Raw genomic sequence first — 18,984 nt, 5'->3', positions numbered from 1 at the left:
AGACAACTCTCATTAGGATATGTTGTCAAAAAATTGAAGAAATATGTCCAAAAGCAATTACATTTGTGTTTAATATCTTCATTTAATCTACAACAGCATAATTTGTCTCCCAAATGTTTGTCAATAAATAATTTATATATATATAAATTGGTATGGTTTTGAAAATTGCATGAATTCACAAAACATAATCTGATCAAGTAAGCAATATAAATATTATTAATGCAATTTGCGAAACCATTCCAATTAATATATTTTAATTATTTATTGACAAACATTTGCGAGACGAGCTATGCTGTTCTCCAACAGCTCTTGTTAGAGTACCAGTAGGATTTTTCCGAAATTTCCAATGGAAGCCATTTGTATTTTTTTTCGTTGCTCTTTCCAGAAACATAATGCATTCACCATTCTCAGATTTCATGTTTCATGTCCAGGTTTTCCTCAGTCCCTTGTTGTGTACCAGTAATTCAACTTTCAGATTGATTGGAACTGAAAATGGCCTTTGGTCCTCTCCTCTCAAGAAGTCCTCTTTGGAGAATTGCTCCCATTCATTCCACTATAGCAATAAATTTAAATTTAGTAGAAGTTTGTTATCTCTGTTTCAGTATGGGTCTTTGACATTATGAAAATTTTTAGTCTTTAATTACAGGGTATACATGTTGAGACTTCGTACCGAAGAAGAGTGAAGTCATATTTTGTGATAAACACTACCCGAACAGTTTATTATTTTAAGAAGACAGAACTGGTAAACATACAGTGGTGGGCGCCAAGATCTCTCTGCAGGGATACCTTGTTTATTACTCAACCTGTCATAATTGTGAATGGAGATGTGAAATGTTCATTGACACAATCTTTATACCTACTTTTTATTCTAACATACATAGAATGTGTGATATTTTTTACCAATCTGTGTGTGATGTTTGTTGATGTAACTTTAAATGTTGTAATCCTACTGTGTGACCTGTGTGGTACACAGACTGAACATGTGTGGTCTTTATAGCAAATCTACTGTATGATCTTTTGATACCAGCAAAACTTAATAAAAGAAAAATACACAGAAAACCCCTATTGTAGTTCTTCTTTCTCTCTCTCTTTAAACATCAAGCTCAGATAGCATTGTGAACCTCTGTACAGTGTTCATCTCTTAGCCCTCTCTCCATTCATATATCACTAATTCCATGAACAGGGTTTCTTAGGATTACAGTCATTAACTAAAATCTTTGTATGCTTTATATTTTGGAGATCAAGGGACAAAGTCACATTTATGCACGTGATTGATATTTTGTAGGTCAAAGGTCAAGGTCACAATGTTTTTCAGTGAAACTTTACAGAAATACATATGTAATTGTCAATGTGTACACAGCATCTCCTGAACTTGATAATTCGGCTCATTCCCGGAACACCAACTCTGGTGAAGACAAAGGAAGGTGTTTTTGTAGGAAGTTCTTTGAAGTTCAGTTATAGTCTGTTTCAATATGAAATACCAACTCAGGTAAAAAAAAATAGGGTCAGCTCAGGTATATGAATCATAAATAGTTTTCTAAATTCCAATCACTATCATATACATGTAGATTATTTTACTAGTAAGGATGAAACGACAATATCGTATCAATAGATATGTATAAAATCAGTAAAACATAAATATGACATACATGTATGTATATGGTAAATTTTATCGTATAGATAGTTTTGACATGTTCACATCATCAATTGTCCTTAATATTTTTAAATATGTGAAATGTATATTTAGTTCACCATGTATGTTATACGGGACAAGACGGATTATAAGTTTTATACTTGTGTCTAAACCCATTTTTGTTTTGAAAATAAAATAGGTCTAAACAAAAGATAAAAAATCAAATTTTCAAAGCACTATGCCTAACTATTGTATTTCACAATTGATAATGACAATATTAGATTAAAACATATAGATTAAAGATAAATAAAATTAGAAATTGTTTTCTAAATTCAACGCACTAATTATATATATTACTATTAATAATGACCTGTGCATTCTCCATTCCGTGTATGATAAACAAAAATTATTACTACTAACTAAGCCTGAAACAGATACACACATATGTTACAATTATTCTACAAGAACTGATCTATTCAGTAATTATATGATAATCTAAACAAATCTGGAAAAATCAATTGAAGTATAGGTATTCGAAGTAAACCTGTACTAATCAAACCTGATTAAAGCTACAACTTTACAAGAATTTTACAATTCTACAATAACTTAAATGTCTATGCAAATCTGAAAAACGTACAAAATTGATCAATATGAAAAAAATCAAAGTCTAACTGATATACAATTGCTTTACAGTGAAATAGTATGAATTTAAGATTCCGTAATTATGCCAATTTAAATGCTAAATCAAATGATGATAATCAGATATACGTGTATATTTATTATATAAATAAAAAATGATACTGGGCTGAATTTGCTGAAATAGTTTAAAAGAATGTAAATTAAAATGGTATTAAAGTAGTGTTTGAATATTTACACTAAATCTGAAAACAACCACAAATTAAATCAATGTGACACAAAATTTAACAAAATAATGAAGTTTGATAAACTTTTTTCAGAAAATATGATTTAAAAGTATTCAACGTACAACTGTTTTACAATTCAAGATTCAGTAAGTACAAGATGTATTTACATGTACATGTCTGCCAATGTGTTGATAATTCAAATATCAAAGCAAAATATGATGATTTTCCAAAGTATGCTTAGTTTTATAACTCTTTGTGAAACAGTTTGGCAATCATTAACAGAAAATGATTTTCTGATCACCTAACAGGTGAGTTGATTTACCTGTGCTGATTTACCTGTGTTCTTACACTGAGGATATTTCTGTAACAGACTTTAACTACCTATCAACATGCCTTAACCCCTATGTAAACACCCCACCCTCACCAGAGTTGGTGTTCGGGGAAGACCCCGATAATTCTTACCCGACAATAATTCCAAAGAAGTGTATGTATTGCCGTGTGGCCAACAGTAGAAAGAATTTGAAAGCAATATGCATTGGAATTGGGTGTCCAATTTCTAGGTCTGACTTAGTTAAACATAAGCTGGTTACTGATTGGTTGTTAAATATTTTTAGAATGTCTCATGAAATCTAAGCATTCCTTCAGGAGTTAAAGGCATTTAAGAACATACCTGGTGGGTGAAAAATCTTACGTCATTGGCAGCAAAGTTGATTTTCAAATTTGTCATAAAAATCTGTAGTAAGCACATTTGGTGAGGGTTACTACAGTAGTTAGAAGTTTTTATTGTGCTGAAATCAAGTTTCTATTTATAATAACAGTGACCTTCATCTTTGACATTCATATCTGAAATAGTATCCATATCAAACACAATTCCAGTACAATTAATGAAGTTGAGGTCCAAGTGACAGTACATGTGAGATGCGTACTTCACAACTCTGTATACACCTGTCTTGGATGTCCATATAAAACGTAACGGGTTTTGATATAGGCGTGTGTTTTCAAGTTTCGTCTCGACCTTCATTTTAGCATTCAAAATCATGTGAAATTTCTTATAATGCATCAATGCCTAACTTGCTAAATTCATGACGGGTTGTAATAAAAGTTTGCTCGCGCATTATGCATTATAAGATTCTAGGAATTTGTCAAGGAATTACTTAACTTGTACTTGTATTGCCTGTTCAGTAGTGACCAAATTTATTGACTGACCGTCGTAGCAGCCATCCAATTCCTAGAGTGGGTCTCGAGTTCAGTTTTGTAGAAAAAAGAAAACAATCTTAACCCATTTTGAGTGACAACACAACATAAGCCATAAGCCATGCCCACCAAGCATAGAAGCAGGAATTCATTACGATTTCTTTTTAGTGACGTGATTACAACTAGCAGGATACTGATACGGAAAACATAAAAGTATACACATTTACCAGAGAGCGTGTATTATTTCTATGATACCCAATTTCTTTCAATAACATAAATAAATGCTTATGCTGAAGCAAGTAGATTGATATGATTATATAGATATACTGTGTATATACTAAGCTTTGTACATGTATCCATTCCCTCTGCTTCACACAACACGTGTACAGGCATACACATGGTATTTTCCCGTGCTGTCAACACATCGATAATACTCGACGCTTCACTGAGGCTGTCTGACTGGCGACTCTAGAATAATGAGTTCATTCAGTCAAATTGTCGGAGTAAAAATTAATCACTTGGTTACAGTAAAACGTTAAAGGTATGTCCATTTTCATTTCAAAGTTGGTTTACAATTGCTTTAATATGGATATTTCAAAATATTTGTTCTTACATGTTTATATTGGATGAAAAGCGACTTTTTGTGGTGAAAATGACATATTTGTGGATTTTAATAATCTAGAATAATTAAAAAAAAGCCTTGCTGTAGGTGCAATTCATCAAAGAATGGTGTATAGCTAATACTTGAATTTCTTACTTGTTTTCTATCAAGTTCCCTGTCATTTTACATTCAAGACATTGTCAACAGGACTGTAACGTGCCTACGTTAATTATGAAAGAACATGATATCATATGTTTTCTTTTGCTTTATTTTTGTTCAGAATTTTATGTTTGGTTGAAAGGGAAAAATTGCAAAAGTACTCATCGAACTTTTATATTTTTTGAAAAAGAATGTTTTTAATCATCAGAAGACATCCTCCAGTTCGACATTGGCTACCAGTGGTGGCGACAGATGGCCTGCCAGTGATGGAGGAGGGGTTGTCTGGTTGTGGTAATGATGGGTGGCCTACCATTGGTCACGGCGGGTGGCCTGCTATTGGTGACGACAGTTGGCCTGCCAGTGGTGGTGACGAGTGGTCTGTTAGTGGTGGTGATAGGTGGCCTACCATTGGTACATATAGTGGAGTCCAAAAGATGTTCTTATGGAAAACCATGATTTCTCGATCGTGTTACAAAATGGCTGTCGTGGCTACCATGTCAAACTTTTCATGAGGACGAAAAATAACACTGTTGGGAATCAGCTTGAAAAGTTAAGATAAGGTTTTCCGAGAAATGTTGTTTTCAATTTAACCAATAAATGACAAAACTTGTGATATAGAAGATGAAATATTTTATTTCCAGTGATATGATTTGTGTACATGGTTGTAATAAGCATGTGGCTAGTAACAGCACAAACACTTACACACACATCTAGTATTGCAGACGAACTTTCAGCTACATTATCTTGACGGCAAGATATTTCATTACTCACAAGTCTTGCATCAGTTTTAAATAAAATGAGTTGCCTACAGATAGATTATTTAGGATGAACTACTCTGCTGATCAAACTTCCTTCCCCCGACAAGTACATGTGGTACAGTGAATATAGTTCCAAGAAGTGATATGTTTTAACAAGATAAATGAAGGGAAATAAAGTAGAATAGCTATGGTAATCATTTTGGTAAGCAACACTCTCATAGTTGCCAATGTTCTCAATGAGCTAAAACATTTGTCCTTGACCTTAAAAAACTTAAATGCCCTTGATCTTCAACCTTGACCTTTATTCAGTTCCGATGCCCCATAGTATCACAAGTCTGTTATTTTGCACAATAGGAACATTTTTACAAAATGTCTTGTATCCCTCGGGCTTTCTTGATATATACGTCTCGGATAAAATCATGACCTATATTTTGCTAACTCTTGAAAATTATAATTGTTAGTGGTATTGCTATGTTTCATTTGCCATGAAAATTGTTATGGAGAATTATTTCATCATGGTTTTTTACTATTATTTCCTTTCGTTTATCCTTTTACAGCATACGGTATATAGTAAATAACTAATGGTCCAGATGAGCAAAGGATGGATTGACAACATGCTTATACCCTAAAATGCATACATGTATAATTATTAGTGTTATAACTCATTAATATACACAAAACTGTAGTCAATGGGTTTACAATTAAATACAAATACTTTAAAAAATGCACACTATTTCAATACTATGTAAAAACACGGGTCCAAAACATGCTAAAAATTCATTGTTAACATATATATTTTGATTCATAAATGCTGCTAATTCATTAAAAATTTTCTTTTGTTGATAATAAATAAATACCTATATGTAGTATTATGTAAACACCTAGATATTTCAGTGATTATGGCATTTGAGCACTCTGTATTATAAAAACTTTTCCCATTTTGAGAATGGCCTCTGTGAAAAGTTAGCTTACTGCTTCCACAGAAGATTCAAAGCAAATTAAATTGAAAAGCATTCAACATTAACAAGTTTTAATTGTAACGGGCCCGTTACAGAAGTCCCCAAACTGCCCCCTCAGTTGATAATGAAGCTCAAAGAAACCACAATATTGTTAGACATAAACACCATATTTCATTGAAATTTAACATCTAAATTTCCACCAATTAAAAGGCAGCAAAATAGTTGCCATGTAATTGTTTTAAAGCAGAAATGGAAATCAACAGTTGTACTTGTAGTATCATAAATCACCTACATATCAAATTTCATCAAAATCTAGCAATTAATACATTTTTGATCAATCACAGGCTTCCATTTCATTACCATGGAACCTAGGATTTCAAAACTGTTGTCGTTTTAGGCATCCTTCAGAACCCCTATACACCAAATATCAGTAAAATCGGGCAATAATGATGTTTCCAACTATTGGAAGAAAGAAAACGGCAACAATTTTTTTCAAATCCAGAAATAGAAGTCACAGTCATGTGTCATGACTCACTGTATATCAAAATCAAATAAAACCTACAACATTAAAGTCTGCTTGTCAAAACTTTTAGCTAAATAATGATGTTATGATCCATTTGCCTGTTATGACTCCTTGTTTTGATTCCAACCAACTTTGCTTCATCATGTCAAACAAAATGTTTACGAGTGAAGATGCAAACATCGACCTTGCCCTTTGGGTCTGATGTCCTTGATTTTTCACCTGGGTATGTATTTCTTCATGTAAATATGGTCAATAAGTGCTTGCTAGGTATTAACTTCGGAATACCCATGTCATCACACCATATATTCAACATTAGCACAGAAACAGATTGCCATAATCTTTTTTAATAAACTATTTTAATAACATTCAGCACTTCCTCTTTCTACTCTACTCGCATATGCATACATGTGTACGTATAGATTATCATGAATAATGCCGACAACTGTCATTTAAAGTCTGCTGGGAAAAAACATTAAAATAACACATGAACTACTATGTACATCATCACAGAACTGATAAGCACAGTGTTTATTGCAACAGTGGAAGATTTTAACAGCATAACCTTTTTCACACAGATTCACCACCAGAATGCATTGAAGTGGACATGATACCGATATAAATCTATCATTCACCCTCACAACAACCTTTTATACACCAAACAAGAACATAATTTACAGGACTAAAGACCACTCTGATTCACCTCTTCTATCTGACATTGCTATCAGAATTTTTAGCTCCAGGAAGGAAGGGCCAACCATAATAATTGGATGTCAAAACGGCTTGATGTCCATGAAATAATATTGGAGGATTGTCTTTGTAGTTTTCAGAACAGATGTCAAGCCCATACGGTACACCTTCCTGGAGAAATGTTCTATATATGTCATGTTGACACAGGAATCACTTAAATTCATGCTGGGACAATGATGCAGCAAGCTCTCTACCTGGAAGCTTCTTGTTAAATCCATCTTTTCCATTCAACCAGTAGGTTGTCATCTTTCCTTTCCCCTGAAAGTAAAATGCATGTATGTAACAGAGGTCAATGCCTTTGCTAGGGACCAAACCTTGACCTGCTGGCCTGCTAGTCTGACGCTTAATAGATTGAACTTAGAGAGAAGATCTGCGTAGATGAGTTGGTAGGAAGCAGCTAATGACACAATGACACATACTGTGTTTTATCAATTTTTTCTGTAACTTATATTGGAATACCTTACAACAACATCAAAAATATATGCCTGTCCAATGCCAAAATGATTTTTGTAGATAAATCAAAGGAATTAAAAATCAAAACATATCTTTATTTTGACAACAATTTGTGCTAGGTGGACACCACTTCTGGCTAATTGCATACCTTTGCCTCAATCTGTCCTCTGCATTCTAAGTGGTAACCAGTCAGAACTTGAAGAATGGTTGCTGTTGACTCGCTCATGTGTATTCTCAAGGCTGAAATTAACCATATCATTTCTCCTGTTATATCATATCATAGCATACATCTTAAAACAAATGTTACATTGTATTTAAATATCAGTGCTAGCACTGCAAAAGGCCTACAAACAATCTTTCTAATTGTTGTAATGTATTATATATACGATTAAAATGTATATGCCAATAATTGGTTGAAATTTTGTCTGGTGGAGGATTAACAAAACTGAAGTTGACAACTTACCAACAGAGTTGGACTCCATTCTGGAAGCTGTGTTCACAGTATCTCCAAACAGACAATACCGAGGCATCTTCAGTCCAACAACACCAGCCACAGCAGGACCTTAATCAAAATAAAGTTTCACATTAAATCTATACTCATGGGCCTGCATCGTAACCTGAAATCTTAACTCTTTCCGTACTCACGACGACTACAGACGTCACAAAAATGTGCTCTTGTATCCTTCATGACGACTACACACGTCACAATTAACATGCCTTCCATCCTTTGTGACGACTCAAATCGTCGTAAAACATCGCGAAAGATGTTGATATTACTTGCTGGTTTAGCATAGTCATACGAAGGAATTGACACGGAAATGATGTTTTTAAGAAATAAAAAGCAATGTAAATATTGTATTGATGGTATGTTTTACGTACCAGAAGCATAATTCATTCGTTAAGATTGTCTATTTCAAAGAATTCCGCCGGTTCATGCCGAGCTGTTTACATAGCTACAAAATGGCGGCCTCAAATTTACTTTCGTTTTCTGCGAGATTGTTGAGGTGTTAAACACAATAAAACAATTAAAAACGATAATATATATATAATTGAGTAACGTTTATCATCAAAATAAGTAAGAAATACGTAAAATATTTTTACACACCGAAAAAACGATGTTTTGGCTGCGTGATTTCTTGCACATGTGTGACACATGTGCCGATTAACATGTCATTTCCCGCGATTCTGCCTGGTGATTTCGCCGTATTTTAAAGGAAAAATTGGGTAAAAGAGTTTCCGTACTCAGTACTTGTTCCATATGATAAACTTCATTTAATATTAAGCATTATACAACAGTAAAAGATCAGTAAAAGATCGTTTTATCGACGTCTGATGTGATAGCCATATGCTCCAATACACAAAGGACCTACCCAGCATTCACTTCCGGTAGCGACCGCGAAATTTGAATGAGTACGTAAAGAGTTAAACACATATCGATAGTTGATGTTTTGGCTTTTAAATTCAGATTTCGATATATTTAATCAAAACCATGAATGTAGGGTAAAGGTCATCTGATGGTAGGCTAACAAGGGGCAATAACTTTTGCAAAAATAATGCTGCTCAGGGAAAGATAACTTGATATCATGGTTATAAATCCTACAAAGTTTCAAAGAAATTGGTTGAAAAAGATTGGAGATTTCTAGACAAAAATCAAATACATTAATAAACGAAGGGTAATAACTTTTCCAAGATGGTCATCTCAAAATGTCTCTGGGAAACATCGACAGCACTGTGCCAAAAGTATTTCGCGAAATTCCAAAATGGCGGACATAAACAAATTGAAGTCATGTAAATAAAAGTGTTTTTGTAATTGAAGAAGAAAGTTTACTTACCTAGCATTTCGTTAAATGACCCTGAGATTTGATAACTGTCAGTAAACAACATGGTATTGAATTATATAGCCCAATGTACTCAACACTCAAAGATTTCCAGATGTTAAGTATAGCAGTTTGTCAGAGGTCCTGATTATCATATTGAAACCAGTAGGTTTTTTCACTTAAAATGACAGGCAATAAATGCCTAACTGGCCACAAATTGTCCTCAAGAATACTGAGGTACTTTAGAGCATTAATGTTTCCTTCATCAACACAAAGTGTACCCACACAGTAGAAAGTAATTTTGTTTGGTTTGTTTTTGTTTAAAGTCCTATTAGCAGCCAGGGTCATTTAACTTAAGGACGTGCCAGGTTTTGGAGGTGGAGGGAAAAAAACCTCACAAATTTCTTCAATTTTCTAGGTTTTGGCCTATACGATTTCTGAAATCTTGTCAAAATGGCCCATGATTTTTGGGTCCAGGGTGAACCCTGAGTTCTCCAGGCAAATATGCGATCATTTTCCCCCCAACACTAACTGACTTTCATCAGAAAATATCATATTTTTTTTCCTAATACTGCCAACCGTAGTTGGTCGCTTTTGAAAACACCAAGAAATACATTTTTTTCTATTAGCTTCTGTGACAACCATCTTCTGTAGAACAGCACTTCAAATCTTGTTTATGTAAAAGTCTGAGTGGACATACACTGTATGTGGATGAACACATTCATTTGGACCTCTCATATGTTTAAATTTGTGTGTTGCGTCTAAGACCTCCGTTGTTTTTAAGATCCAGTTTTTGAATCTCTTTGACAACTTACCAAGCCTCCCACAACGCCGTCCGATTTCCACTGTACCGACAGAAACAAAACTTTTCACACTGATAAAATAGTTGGTTCTGGAATTTTTAATGAATTTACAATCTCTGAATTCCTTTATCCCTCAAATTTAAACTCCACAATTAATTTTGTAACCTCTGTTGACAGTTCTGATGATTTCCAGCCCATGTTTCTTGACATTTTTGGAAAGGATGTCACACCTACGTAATAACATAGCATATGCCGGGAAACCATGGCCTGCTTTGTTTACTTTTCTCGCATTGTCTGTCTTTGATGTTACGAACCGTATCAAGATGACGTCACCATCGGTTTAATCCTGTTTCTCCCAAAACTGAAAATCTAGGTAAATTTGTTTTGGGAGAAACAGGATTTGTTTACACAGGGGTCTAATTATTAAGTAAACACAGAAGGTAATTATCGCTCACATTCATTAATTGCAAAATCCAGGTAAATAAGGTAAATACAGGTAGATAGGTGATATAACTACAAAAACTTTAAAAAGTTAAAAATAATGCATTTATATTACACACATATATGTACTTTTTACTGATGATATGATTTACTTGTACAGTGGATAACTAATAAGCACTATATATTATCTTCAAAATACAATATAATAAGCACCACATTTACATTGATACATACATTACAAATGAGCACTATTTATATCATAAATAAACCAATAGTTTACTCTTTCTGTATACTATTTGTACTGTATTACAAAAGATGAAGCAATGAGGATGCATTATTAACATAACTATGTGTATTTAGGAGTGAATCTGAAATTTAATAATAAATTCAACAGTATTCAAATACAGCTATCAAATCAGGGTCGTAAAGCAATGTTTGCACTTTTTACAAAATGTAATCACATGAAATTAAATATTGAAACTATGCTTCATCTTTTCGATTCATATGTTGGAAGTAGTTTAAGCTATAGTTGCGAGATATGGGGATCGTCAAAGGCAATTGGCGTTGAAAAGGTCCACACACATTTTTGCAAAAGAATACTTAATGTAAAAAAATCAACCTCAAATGCGATGGTGTATTGTGAACTAGGTCGTTTTCCACTACAATATTACTGGAAACTAAGGATAATTAAGTACTGGTTTAAGTTAACAACTACACGAAATTGTATTTTAAATCGTGCATATGGATTTTTAAGAAATTGTAATACAAAAAATTGTTTCAATTGGGTAACTTTTGTTAAAAATGAACTTTTTTCGCTTGGTTTTGGTCATGTGTGGGAAAACCAGCAAATGTATGCAAGTTATATCGACAATATTTTGCCAGTTATTAAGCAGAGAATTTTTGACCAAGCTCAGCAACACCTACACCATTTATTAGAGTCATCCTCAAAATGTCATATATATAAACATCTTGTGGACAATGTAACATTACCTTTTTATCTTACCAAATATATTCCTAAAAGATATAGAATTTGTCTTACTAAGATACATCTATCTGCACATTGTTTAGCCATTGAAGCTGGTAGATATAACAATACTCCAAGATTAAGACGATTTTGTAATATGTGTAATAATAGACAACAAATTGAAGATGAATATCATTTAATTCTTGAATGTAATAGTTATAGAAATTTAAGGAAAAGGTACATCAAGCGTTATTACTGGAATAACCCATCTGTTTTTAAATTAATCCAGCTATTCAGAGTACAAAATGTTAAGGAACTGTGTTCTCTAGGAAAATATATACATGAAGCTACTAAATTAAGAAATAATTACTAAACCAATCATTGAAGCTATGATGTCTCATTCTCTATATGTTATTTCCTGTTGTATACGCCATGCTGTAATTTGTATTTCATGTACAATGTTTTTGTGACTGATAGGCCGTACGGCCGAAAGTAATAAAAGAATTGAATTGAATTGAATATAAAAATAAGTCAATTATATAAAAAAAATGTTAAGATATATATAAAAAAAAATGTTAAGATATCAATAACTTTAATTAATTTATCATCTTATTAAAAGGAAGTCAATTATGATCACTTCTATAAATCTATTATAAATTATATACATAAATTGTAAATACAATTACACGTTTTATTTTAAAATTCAAACTAACTGTGAATATATGGATAAATCTATCAATTTATTTATTTGTCAACTGATACATTCAGTAATAGACACCTTAATTCACCTGTACAGGTAACAGGGACGTTGATTTACCTGTACAGGTAGAAGTTAACCTAACTGTTAACACTTTCGTCACTGAATAAATTGCATGATGGGTATTGTGGCCCTAAGAAAATATGCACGTGGCTTTTCCTGGCCTGAATTAATTTACGATTATTGACGTTCAATTTGACATTTATTTTTAAAGGCACGTTTTTGAGAGAAATGCATTGCAGAATTGATGATACAGACGCACATAAGTAAACAGGATTATCGAGAATATCTTATAGATTTAATACGCTTGAAAAATACAGTCGAAAACAACAAATTGGCTTGCGACTTGCCTACCTTGCGTATAATTCTAGCGGAGAACACGATTCCAAATTTGGGAATGTGTACTTTCGTTTTGCAGCGCGATCAAAACGTACATTCGTCATGGAAACAAGTATCATATTATACTTTTAAAAACGAGATTTACAAATCTAACTATTGGATATTGTTTTTGGAAACCGCTCTGTACAGTCAGCGGTAGCATGCAGTACCAACAGCAAATTCTCGATTTTGGTTGTTAGCCGCCATTTTGACAACGCGGTTCCAACATCAAGAAGGATAACTCTCACCGCCACGAAAACTTAGGAAGCAAAATACAGTTTGAATGAGCTCTTCTAACATTTAATATAAACGAGGGGAAAAGAAAATGAAAACAATACAATGAACAACACAGTGAATTAAGTGTTAAACGCGTGCATCAAGGGTGGGTAGTCACTTGCAAGCATGAAAGGGCAGCCTTTTTCTTTGTTTATTTTTGGTTTTTTTCCTTTTTTTTTTAACAAGTTGTGTTTTCAAATACATGAATCTTTTTTTATATTTTGATGCAATATTACAAAAACGCATTTTCGTAAGGCTTTTTTTCTTTTGTTTTTTTTTCTTCAATTTTTCTTCCTTTCTTTTAATTTGTTTTTCTTGTTTTCATTATTTTTTAATTTTCATAATGAGGTACACTGTAAATGATATTCATTGCTTGCAACTTAGTAGTTCAAGCAAATTAATACTGCCAGAAAAATGAAATGTTCAGCAAAAAGATTGACTGATTTATCCTGCTGTCTCTTTGTGCAACACATGTAACAAACATGATACCATGACCGAGATGCAAACTTGTCCCAGGTAGGGTCAGACAATCCTTTCTTGAGGTGAATTTATCAACCAGTCCCCATATGATGCTTTATGTAAACTGCAGGAATGACAACTATTGCTTGCCCTGTCCAGGAAAGTTGTTGGTACATTGAAGGAACACCTGATAAGAGTTCAGCTTTTATGATTAATTAAATACTGCAGGTTTTGATCTGCCTTGTTTACACCACCAATATGGGAAATGTAGTCTGTTATTAGTTCTGGGCAAGATATATTTCCCTGGCAAACTTGCCATCTTCTTGTTTAATAATCTGTGAGTCTGTTTATACCTCTGTGGCAGGTTCGATATGAAAAGTAGAGAGTGCAGTGACACATTTTTTTTTGTCTTTCCATACAACAGATACCAGTGGGCCTTTTTGTACAATATCATCTGGCCTTTTCTGCATGATATCCCTTGGTAGATCATGGCAGTTGGACCTTAATTACTATAGACCTTATATACATAATTACTGTACAACAGTCATAGGTGTTCTCATTCAAAGTGATGTTAAATATAAGAGTCATCCTGGTATACATGTCCCCAGCCTTGACCCTGAATACCAGTCCCCTGTAAACATTTCTTCACAACACTGGCTAGAGTTCATTCTGCATTATGGCATCTTCCTCCAGTTAATTTATTATGAACACACCAGAAAATGTCATTATAATATAGGGATTTATTTGTTATGAGTGGATACATTTTGAGTGTTAATAAATTGTATCTTTGCACTATAATTGTGATTGGGACAGCATTACATATGCACCTTTATGGATGTTGTATGAAGTTTGAGATTCATGTATTCACAATGAGTACAACTCAGTATGAATGTAATAAAAAATGGGTATTCAAAAAATTCAAGTACATGTAGGAGAAAAAAATACCATAATCAGCTGATAATATTGTATCTGATGAAGTAGTCAATTCATTACCATAAAGTTTTACTGACAGCCTGGTTCATGACCACACTCAATGCCATACAAAGACACAGGAAAGCTTTCATTTAACAACACTAACAGCCTTTCAATGCGGCCCTTCCTAGGTTGCTTGCAATTTTGTTTTATTCCGGATTTGTCACTTGTGTCAATTTCGAATTTGCAGTGTTGAGCATATAATTCCGATCTCCTCTATCAGTGTATCAATTAATACCTGATCTAAAAACAATGCCAGATAATCCACTGACTCCTTGTCTTAAGTCAAGGACCTTGTGTTTCCCCTTGATGTAAAAATATGTCGTAGCCTTCTCTCAAAATAATCGAAGCCGTAGAAATTTTCAGATTTTGACAGCACGCAAAATAACTACATGACAACAAAGATCGCTACTTTATTGGTAGATATAATACGTTTCCATGATTGTAACGAGAATGTAAAAAACGATATGAATTACAAGTTCAAAATCTTTTAAAAAATCACGCAATTAAATATAAACCAAATCGTGAATTCGTATCAATCGACGTACTCACATGTGTGTGTTTATAGAGCCATCTTGGATAAGATATGGTCATGTGATCATGATCTGTGTTACTAAAATTAGAATACTCGGTCTTCTGTTTGTGTTAAAAATCCGAATTATTAGCTCGTTTTCCCGATAAAGTATCAACAGAAATACAATGAAACATACATATAAAACCATGCAAGTAGTTTTGGAACGATGTCTTTGATAGATGGTGGAGATTTGATCATAAAAGCTAGCGAGTTGGCAGACACTGCCGCGCCGCTGACGTGATGCACCAGTGGTTCATTCAATTAATCAAACGTATCGTTGTTTCTGTGTTTTTAATTCACGAATATGTGAACCATTTGTACAAAACGTCAATTTAAATACATATTGCAAACTGTCCTGAACATTCCCAGCTTTATTACACAGGACAAAAAACTAGATTCGTTATATATTTTTTCGGGAATCAGTTGTTTACTCGCTCCCGTCCGACCGGAAGTTCTCGAGAGCAGAAGTTTAAAACAAGTTGGACGTTATACGTAAATTTAGACATCTAAAGTTGTGTTACGTATTGTTAATTTCATTATTTATTGCCAAACATTATCTCATTCAAGTAAGAATCAGTCATGATTATTTAAATCGCTGTATCATCACTTCAAAAAAATGCAGAAAAAAATCTACTTCCGTGATGCATTAATGCATCATTCGGCCCCGGCACGGTGATGCATTAATGCATCATTCGGCCCCGGCCCGGTGATGCATTAATGCATCATCAGGGCTTAAAGGGTTAAAACAACACCTCTCCCTATATTGTTTACACAAGTTTTTGGGAGAAACAGGATATATATTTTTCAGTTTTGGGAGAAACAGGATGACACGTACCTCACCATCTCGGATTTTCACGAATACTTTTGGCATGGTGCTCTATATCAAGGTTATAAAACCTACCAAGTCCATTTCAAAGCTTAAAAATTCCTCTCAGGAAAACACAACTTTGTATCATGATTATCAATGTATACAGAATTTCAAAAGATTAGTCGGAGAAGGAAGGAGATCTCTGGGCAAACAAAATTTTACACTGGACGGGCAAACAGATAGATGGACAATGCCAGCCCATAATACTCCTGTCAATTGTAACGACAGGACAGAACATCTTTCTCTGATCGTTCCCTCATTTGTTTCAGAGAGTTGGCCATAAAATATTGACATTAGAGTTATCAAAATTATTGAAAAGATAATTTTTTTCATAAACATATTGTTCAAGTTAGTTTGGAGTGGTAGTAAGTTTACAATAATCACTGTTTGGTAGTAGTAGTAGTAGTAGTAAGTTTACAATAATCAATGTTGGAAGTGGTAGTAAGTTTACAATAATCACTGTTTGGTAGTAGTAGTAGTAAGTTTACAATAATTACTGTTTGGTATTGGTAGTAAGATTACAATAATCATGGTTTGGTAGTGGTAGTAAGTTTACAATAATCAGTTTGGTATTGGTAGTAAGATTACAATAATCATGGTTTGGTAGTGGTAGTAAGTTTACAATAATCAGTTTGGTAATGGTAGTAATTTTTCAATAATCACTGTTTTGTAGTAGTAGTAGTAAGTTTACAATAATCACTGTTTGGTAGTGGTAGTTGAGTCTTTACTACTTGAAGTGAAAATATGTTACCCGAATGCATTCCAATACGTAGCTGGAGTGTTTCATCTGGCATGTGTCGAATCTTGAAGTCTCCAATAGCACTCATCAGGTCAAGAGACATAGTGGCGATTTCACCAGCATGAAGATTTCCATTCCTGATAGGCAGACCACTGACTACGACGTCTGTTTAATAGACAGATTAGAGTATAATTTTATTTTAGAATGCTTGGAATCATTATCAAATGTTATACAAAATAACCTGTATGTTTACTTCCAACACTCACCTTAATTAAATGAAATTTTAATAACAGTTTTCAGGTAAATAACTTTCTTAAAACAACAGCAACAGGGCAAGTCATATTCTCACAATTCCAGTAAAACACCATTGATAATGTATTGTTATTAAAACTGGATTATAGAGAATAGTCATGCATTAAGATTGTTTACAAATTCTCAATGAAAAAAAAATACCAGTAAACACAATTTTATTTATCTTACTTTTTTTTTTGAAAAAGAAAAGCTTTTATTTTCATTATGAACAATTCCGCATCTATAATACTACTTACAGGCATCACCGATGGTTTCCACTTTGTATACATCATAATTGTCCAAAATGGAGTCAAAACAGGTGTATAAATCATTGAGGAGGTCCACAATCTGGAGAGGGGTACTACTTCCAGCTATCTTTGTAAATCCCACAATGTCACTGTCAAAATAAACAATAAAATTTCACCAAACTATGGAGAGCTGAAAACTGTAATTCTATAGCAAAAGACACTACTAAACCACTTATGATGTGTGTAGAAAGTTTTGTGAAGTTATCTTTAGCAGTTTGAGAGGTTTGCTCCAGAAATGTTAAAATCAGTATTTCAGTCATGGTTTGTTCAACCTGTCTAAATTATATGATATTGTGCTTCTGAATCAGTAAATAAGTGTGAGTTCAAACGATCAGAGTCAAAATCAGCAAAAACCTCTGAAGTGTATATCAAGGCCGAAGTATCCCTGGCCAACCAGCTAGCCTTTTTAAAATGTAAGGATGATACCTAACAACACTGGCTAGTACATTTAGCGAGGACCGCTAGGGGTGGCTGTACAAGAATAGCAACTAAAAAACTATCATTCAGTTCAACATAATACATTTCATCAATATATCTTTACTTTTTTTGTTTTGGAAATTTTTTTATTTTCCTCCATACATATGCATACATGTAGCAATACATAATATTGGTGTATATTTAATTGCAGCAGTTACATTTTTTCATATGCTTAATAAAATTCGCTTATCGATACATGAAGTATACCTCAGATGCAGTTTTGTCACAATACATTAAATCTTGCAATTTATTTTAGAGTGTCGCATAAAATGAATGTGTTCATCACGATTTCATATGATCTCATTGTGTAATGTGGCTGATAGAACATGCTCTTTTATACTCTTTTTTTTTTTTTTTTTATTGTGTTGCTATAGCTATTTGTGGTATACTTCAGGTAAGGATATTGCCATATTAATTCAGAAGAAAACTTTTTATACATGTAGATATAGAAAAAAAGACATACATAAAGACTTCTTTCATACACGCACAGACTCGTACTTTAACAGTAGTAGAGTTCTAAAAGTAACAATATCAAGTTTTTCCTTTTTTTGATTTGTTACGTTATAAGTGCTTTCAAATCAACCCATCGTTTTTCAAATTTTTGGACAGTCATATTTTTCCTATGATGTACTGTTCAATTTTGTAATGTTTTTCTAGTTCCATTTTGAATATAAATAGAGCAGGCAGATGATTTTTATACTTTTGCTTGTATATGTGTAATTTTGATAAAACAATAATTAAGTTTATGTTGTTTATTTCGTTGTCCGTTTTCCCAAGGATAACATCTGAATTATTCAAACTCAGAGTTTTCCCGGTTTTGTTTTCTACCCATGTGGTGAATTCTTGCCAAAATTTTGTAACAAGAGTACATTCCCAAAACAAGTGGATTATTGATTCTATATTTGCTTTACAAAATGAGCATACAGGCGAGTTAATTACATTTATCATACACAGGTATTTGTTTGTGCTA

General features: G+C 33.3%; 1 protein-coding gene and 1 long non-coding RNA gene across 2 annotated transcripts in view; one reads left to right on the top strand and one right to left on the bottom strand.

The window, feature by feature from the left end:
• LOC117345063 overlaps positions 1 to 1,054 on the top strand; it is a 67,634-nt gene extending 66,580 nt beyond the window's left edge. Inside the window, exon 4 of the long non-coding RNA XR_004536336.1 lies at positions 647 to 1,054. This is a non-coding gene — a long non-coding RNA (uncharacterized LOC117345063). The remainder of the gene's footprint in view (positions 1 to 646) is intronic.
• Positions 1,055 to 5,065: 4,011 nt separating this feature from the next.
• Positions 5,066 to 18,984, bottom strand: part of LOC117314655 — a 94,860-nt gene continuing 80,941 nt past the window's right edge. The window contains exons 31-35 of the mRNA XM_033868731.1: positions 17,487 to 17,626; positions 16,951 to 17,103; positions 8,354 to 8,452; positions 8,039 to 8,130; positions 5,066 to 7,695 (exon numbers count right to left, since the gene is read on the bottom strand). Coding sequence (XP_033724622.1) covers positions 7,588 to 7,695; positions 8,039 to 8,130; positions 8,354 to 8,452; positions 16,951 to 17,103; positions 17,487 to 17,626 — 592 coding nt within the window. The 3' untranslated portion in view covers positions 5,066 to 7,587. The remainder of the gene's footprint in view (positions 7,696 to 8,038; positions 8,131 to 8,353; positions 8,453 to 16,950; positions 17,104 to 17,486; positions 17,627 to 18,984) is intronic.

Source organism: Pecten maximus, chromosome 16 (assembly GCF_902652985.1).
Source record: "Pecten maximus chromosome 16, xPecMax1.1, whole genome shotgun sequence".
NCBI classification, from domain to species: Eukaryota; Metazoa; Mollusca; class Bivalvia; order Pectinida; family Pectinidae; genus Pecten; species Pecten maximus.
Note: the sequence above shows the minus strand (reverse complement) of the source record. Positions and strands in the feature narration are given on the sequence as shown.